The sequence below is a fragment of the Lates calcarifer genome, unplaced genomic scaffold (assembly GCF_001640805.2).
Source record: "Lates calcarifer isolate ASB-BC8 unplaced genomic scaffold, TLL_Latcal_v3 _unitig_2170_quiver_1273, whole genome shotgun sequence".
In the NCBI taxonomy this organism is placed as follows: Eukaryota; Metazoa; Chordata; class Actinopteri; family Centropomidae; genus Lates; species Lates calcarifer.
This window is the reverse complement of record NW_026116030.1, coordinates 680-6,917: the sequence shown is the minus strand read 5'-3', so window position 1 is coordinate 6,917 and position 6,238 is coordinate 680. Positions and strand designations below refer to the sequence as shown.

At 49.6% G+C, this 6,238-nt stretch overlaps 1 protein-coding gene across 1 annotated transcript; it reads left to right on the top strand.

The window, feature by feature from the left end:
• Nucleotides 1-5,329, top strand: LOC108892314 (cilia- and flagella-associated protein 53). Its single transcript, XM_018689802.2, has 8 exons — nucleotides 1-662; nucleotides 1,178-1,407; nucleotides 1,485-1,658; nucleotides 1,900-2,203; nucleotides 3,081-3,299; nucleotides 3,747-3,963; nucleotides 4,109-4,211; nucleotides 4,327-5,329. The coding sequence occupies exons 1-8, from the start codon at nucleotides 594-596 to the stop codon at nucleotides 4,565-4,567; spliced, it is 1,557 nt and encodes a 518-aa protein (XP_018545318.1). The 5' UTR covers nucleotides 1-593; the 3' UTR covers nucleotides 4,568-5,329.
• The last annotated feature ends 909 nt before the right edge of the window (nucleotides 5,330-6,238 follow it).

Below are 6,238 nucleotides of genomic sequence, written 5' to 3'. Positions count from 1 at the left end.
TGTCGCGTGCTCCGCTAACAGAGTAGCAGCTAAAGATGAAGCTGTGTAAAAACCAGTAAAAACTGTGGGCGGTTTGTGGATTAGTTTAATATCGACTGCGACGTTTTACTCACTAATTAAACAACATTTCGAGTTCGCCTGAACTTTGCTTCCCGCCTCTGACTGTCTTCATCTCCACAGCAACAGCAGCGGAGCCTCATGGGTATTGCAGTATTTAAATCCGTCCGCCATGTTGAGGAAACGGACTGAGCCTGACTTCTCTGAAACGAAGAGTAAATAATTCAAAGTGGAGGTGGAAACATGAACCTGTGTGATAGCTGCTACGTCCAGCCCCGCCGCTGCGGCTGGGGCTGGCCTGGTGGCTCTGTTTCCGGGTAGTTGTTGTAGGACTAACCGGTGTAGTGACGGTTGTGGGACCCGCGGCTCCTCCAGCAGCAGAGGGCGCTGTTCTCACCGTGACGCCCCCGTGTTTATGGTTACCGTGGCAACAGAGCACCGGTCCTGTTTGTGATGTTTTAACCGGCTCCGGTGAGTTCACCGTAACCGTCAGAAAGCAGATTTAATTAGAAGTTTCGGATCTTTTCCACCGGAAGATGCTGCTCAGCCAGAGAAGAACCAGGTGCCGGGAGTTCACCGGACCGACGCCTCACTCCGTGGCCGTGGTGAGTGTCCCCGAGCCCCGCTAACCCTCCTCACAGACACCGGCACCTGTAAGACTCAGCGATGAACCACATACCTCACTTTTTATTAAATTCAGAGTATTAGTTTACTACAGCGGAAAAATAACAAGTAAAAGTACTTTACTAAAAACTTTAAAGTTAAAAAGTAATTTTACCGGAAGTAATGGACTCCATTTCAGAATAAAATATCCTGTTATTGGATTATAATTATTGGTTTATTCATGTGTTCATCACTGCTGCAGATGGAGCTGATTTTAATGAGCTGGGCCCTCAGTGATCAATGTTTACCCATAATAATACATCTTCAATTATCTATTGATTATATTTAGTATTATTGATCTTAACCTGCAGACGAGCTAGAATCAAATAAATGTAGTGGAGTAAAAAGTTCAGTATTTGCCTGTGAATTATAGAGAAGAAGAAGAAAGCAGCAGAAAATAAACAAACAAACATCCAGACTAAACCGTCATCGTGTCTTTGTGTCTGTGTTGAATCAGAGAGCGAAGCTCCCGTCGTCACGGCCCGCAGACCACCTGATCCTGGAGAGGCAGAGACAGGACGCCGCCCGGGACCAGGTCCTGGAGTTCACCAGGTACCAGCAGACCTGCGACGTGAAGAACTCGTGGCTGAAGAGTTCGGACCGTCACTTCCTGAGAGGAACGGTCCAGAGAGAGATCAGAGCTGCGATGAAACGACACGAGTCCGACATCGAGGAGAGGAGACACAGGTTCGTCTGCAGAGAGACTTTTATCTCAGCTTTTTTATCAGAGATACACTCATACACGTTTCTTATGTCCATCTCAGGCTTCGTGAGCTGTTGGAGGCAGAGGAGCAGCAGCTCCTGCAGGAGGTGGAGGAGAAGAAGGAGACGACAGTGGAGAGACAAGCCAAGATGAGAGAAAAAGCCAAAGTCCTGAGAGAGAGAAGAGAGAGTGAGAGACAGCAGCTGGTCTCAGACAAACTGGATCAGCTGTTCAGGTGAAGATCAGCTGCTTTCAGCTCCTCCTGTTTAACTCTGATCAATGAGCCTGAACTATTGATCAGGCCCCAGATTCACCTGCATCAGGTCTGATAATCACAGTAAAGAAACATGGAGACGTCACCTCAAAGTGTGAACTGAACAATCACTGATTAACCAAACAACGCAGATTTAACGCAGACGTCATCATCACACACCTGCTGTAGGTATCAGACGTTCAGAGTGTGTGCTGTGTTTCAGGGAGCAGTGTGACGAGCTGCGGACCATCCAGACCAGACGCAGGGAGCAGCAGGTGTGTGCGGAGCGAGAGGCTCAGGTGAGGAGTGAACAGGAGGAGCGGCAGCGGCGGCAAGAGGAGGAGAAGCTGTTTGAGGAGCTGTGGGAGGCCGATCGTCGAGCCAAAGAGGAGAGGGAGAGGAGGAGAGTGCAGACGCAGCAGCAGAGGAACATGGAGCAGCTGGACGTCCTGAAGACTCAGATGGAGGCGGCAGAGCAGCAGAGACAGAAGGAGAAGGAGCTGAGGGAGGAGGAGGCTCGACTCAGGGTCTGTTTCTCCTCTGAACTCCTCCTCTGCAGTCTGACGTCACATTACTGTTTCCTGCTCCAACCTCTCTGAGTCTTTGAGTCTCTGAGTCTCTGAGTCTTTCTGCTGCTTCACTGTGACGAGGGAGAGAAGAGGAAGTGACTGCAGCTGATCAGTTACAGCTGACCTTAGCTAACCTAGCTAACGTTAGCAGGTCCCCCTGATCAGCTCTGGGTTTTACAGGCTGTTTCCTGCTCTGAGCCACAGCTTCATGTTTCAGTTCTTTTCTCTGCTGCTCAGCTGAGGTGAATAAAGCTGGTGTTAGTGAGCTTCACTCAACTGAGGTGAAAACAGACGACCTTAACTAGATATTTCACTATTTTTTAGGAGCACAGAAAAGGACTGACAGCTGAAACATGAAGCTAACGTTAGCACCAGCTGGTGTCAAACTATTTTTCTGTAACTGATCAGCTGCAGCTGTTTCCTCTTCTCTTCCTCGTGGCAGTGAAGCAGCAGAATGAATCTGAACCGTTTTTAAAAACTCAGATCTGCAGCATCTTAGAAACAGGAGAGACTCAGAGAAGTTGGACCAGGAAACAGGATTTCCATCGGTCGTGACGTCAGACAGTCAGACACAGCTGGTTTACAGCTCCGCAAACTTTCTTCTACATTCAGACAGAGAATGAAAGTGATAAATGATTAGAACAATCAGACACAGGAATTAAAGCTTTAGTGTCAGACCTCTGTCCAATCAGCTCATGATCTGTCATGTGATCCAAGAAAGAACATTCCACCTGAGTTGAAACCTCTCAGATGTAAAATGTCTTCAGAGATCAGGTGTTAACATCGTGCTGTGATAAAGGTTGTGATAGTTTCCTCTGTCGTTCCCTCACTGCAGCTGCAGCAGCAGGAGATGCAGCTCCTGCAGCAGCAGCGGGAGCAGCACCAGAAGCTGCGGGACCAGCAGACCAGGCGGCGGCAGCTGGACCAGGGCTTCAGGCTGAAAATGAAGTGTCTGGCCCGAGAGCAGCAGGACGAGCTGCAGCTGGACATGAGCATCCTGCAGCAGCTGCTCCGACAGGAAACAGACGAGAAACAGGAAGCTGCTCAGAGGAAGGTAAACACACCTGAGGAGCAACACCTCAGCTCATGTAGTTACTACAGCTGGCCAGCAGGTGGGCTCAGAGAGCTGTAATCACTGCACACTGCAGTTCATACAGAGCTGATCCTGAAACCAGGAAGTCAGTTAGCATGTTAGCATGTTAGCTCTTCCTGTTGTCAGTGTGTTTCTGGTTAAATGTCTGAAATAAGGTCTGTGGTTTTAACACAAGCTCAAGACATTTTCAGGTTTTATTCTCCGACATAAAATGGGTCAGTAAATCCCCCACTCCTGATGTTTGAAGCTTTTACGTGTCTTAAAAAAGGCGGTTGCTAACGAGTGTCTAAATGAGACTACAGAGGTTGTCGGGGACGTTAACATGAAAACCCATCTACTCACCAGTCCACCTTTACAGCCTCGTTGTGTTGTGGTGTTGGTCTGGATCAGAAAGTTTGTGTCTCTCAGACGGAGCTGCGTGAGGAGCAGAGGAGGTACCGACAGTATCTGTCTGAGGAGCTGCAGAAGCAGAGGAGGGAGGAGGAGGAGACGGAGCGGCTGATCGAGGAGAAGCTGAAGGAGACCTGGACCAAGAGGGAGGAGCAGAGCCGCCTGCAGCGGGAGGCCAGGACCCGGCTGATGGACGAGGTCCTGGAGGCTCGGCGCCTGCAGATCCAACGGAAATGTAAGAACCAGAACCAGAACCAGACTCAAAACCAGACTGTCACAGGGACTGTCGCTGCAACAATAATGTGTGTGTGTGTGTGTGTGTGTGTGTGTGTGTGTGTGTATGTGTGTGTGTGTGTGTGTGTGTGTGTGTGTGTGTGTAGTGGACCTGAACCTGCAGCAGTGGGCCGAGCTCTGCAGAGAGAGGGAGGAGCTGAGCAGAGCGATGGAGGAGATGAAGGTGGAGGAGGAGGAGGAGAGGAGACGGTACGTCCCCCAGCATCCAGAACCAGAACCCTGTTCCTGACCCGGTCTCTCTCTGTGTCCTGGTCCTCCCTGTACCTGACTGACCCAGTCTCTCTCTGTGTTCTGGTCCTGACAGTCAGAGGCAGACCAGCGAGGCGTACCGGGCCGACCTCCGGGCCCAGATGGAGCAGCAGGAGCGGGTCCGGTCTGAGGCTCAGGCTCAGGCTCAGAGGGAGCAGCAGCAGGGTCTGATCCTGCAGCAGCTCTACGACCAGAAGAAAAACCAGATCCTGTCCAGACCGGCGTCCCACAGCGCCTCCTCCTCCCATCCCTTCAGGAGAGCAGAGGGTCCAGGTCTGCCCCCAGACCCCGTCTGAAGCCTGAACAGGAATAAAGTCTGTTGTCTGACCTCTGACCTCTGTCTGTGCTCCTGTCCTCTCCGACCCCGCCCCCTCTGTGACATCACACAGCGCCCCGCTGCCTGTTGGGTAACGCAGTGTTGACTGAGGCAGAGGGAGGTTCAGGTTGTGTAAAGTGTTGTTGTGAAACAACGATGGAGAAATCCCAGAGTCAGTCTGAGCCCCAGGTAACAACAGGTGAGTCACAGTCAGCTGATCACCCCCTGCCCCCCCCACAGGAAACACTGTATGTAGGACGGAGCTGCTGTCAGCTGCTGCTGCTGGTGTCCCAGTGCTCCCAGTGTTCCCAGCAGACAGAGGAGAACATCCAGAGCTGCTGAGACATTGATTCACATTTCACACATAAGCTTGAAAAAGTTGCAGAGCCACAGAGAGACGTGTCACACCTGGAAACACAGGAACAGGAAGTCACAGGTCCGTCTGTCTGAGGAGGAAGAAGAAAACCACAGGTCAGAGGTCAGAGGTCAACACTCACTCATCTGATCTCAGGAGTTATTTTATTAAAAGAGAGACACTGATGCACCATGGGTAAATAATGTCTGCAGGTAAAGAGACGTTCAAACCACATCTGTTCTCTGGTTTATTAACCAACTAAACATACAACAAACTACTGATCAAACATCTAACAAATAAACAAACAAACATGAACCTTTGACTGATTCTTATTCTGTTTATTGTGAATATGATCAGTTCACCTGCAGGTGAGCCTCTGTGTGTTTTTAAACCTGCTGAAGATTAGAAAATAAAAGTAGGAATCCTCTGACAGGAAGTGTATTATATTATTATATGATGTGAAGCAGCAGACAGACGTGACAGTGATGTTACACCATCTGATCCCTGTTTATGGAGAAATTCTAAATCACCTGGAGAAGTCGTCTAAACTGAGGTGGTGGCCTCTAGTGGCCAAAGTTACACAAAACAATCCTGGGTGTTTTTTAACTTTCAGGACAGAAACATATTTAATAATGGAATAAAACTGATGAGGACTGAGATTCAGGTTTGACCTGTTCCAGTGTGATGTCTGTTCATCAGTTCAGGAGCCTCCGTGTTTTTACCTGACACCTGTGAGGGTTTAACAGGTGTGTGAAGCAGAGACTGAAGTCCCAGATAAGAGCAGGGAGGAGGTTATTTAAAGTCAGCGAGCTGCTCCTGCAGACTGAGAAAGCCTGTTCTGGGTGGACCGGCGTCGAGTCAGATCCATCAGGTAAACACCTCATACCTGCAGAGGGAGTGGTCTGGGAGTGGACTCATTACCTGGTGTAATAATAATAGTTAATGCTCTGACTGAGCTGAGCTGCTTCCCACACTCTGTTCCAGGCTCCAGGCTCCAGGTTCCAGGTGATCTAATGCAGCACAGAAACCTGCGGAGCTGCATGTGAGGACCCACCGACCCCCCTCCACCCCCCCTCTGAGAGGATGACGAGTAATTATTACCCCTTCTCTCAGGTAAAGGCTGTTTATGGTGTCTTTAACGTGTGTGAGGCAGCAGCTGAACTCTGAGCGTTAATGATCAGATCTCTTGTTACACAACCTTCAGATAAAACCTCAGTGCTGCGAGTCACAGGTCAACAACCTGCAGGTACTCTATTACAATGTTACTTCATTACAGTGTTCTGTTAGAGTCATCAT

Excerpts from the sequence above, each read along its gene's own strand:
- LOC108892314 (XM_018689802.2), top strand. The coding sequence starts at position 594 with ATGCTGCTCAGCCAGAGAAGAACCAGGTGCCGGGAGTTCACCGGACCG. Across the intron at positions 1,659-1,899 it reads AAACTGGATCAGCTGTTCAG|GGAGCAGTGTGACGAGCTGC; the intron begins GTGAAGATCAGC and ends GCTGTGTTTCAG. Across the intron at positions 3,300-3,746 it reads AGGAAGCTGCTCAGAGGAAG|ACGGAGCTGCGTGAGGAGCA; the intron begins GTAAACACACCT and ends TGTGTCTCTCAG.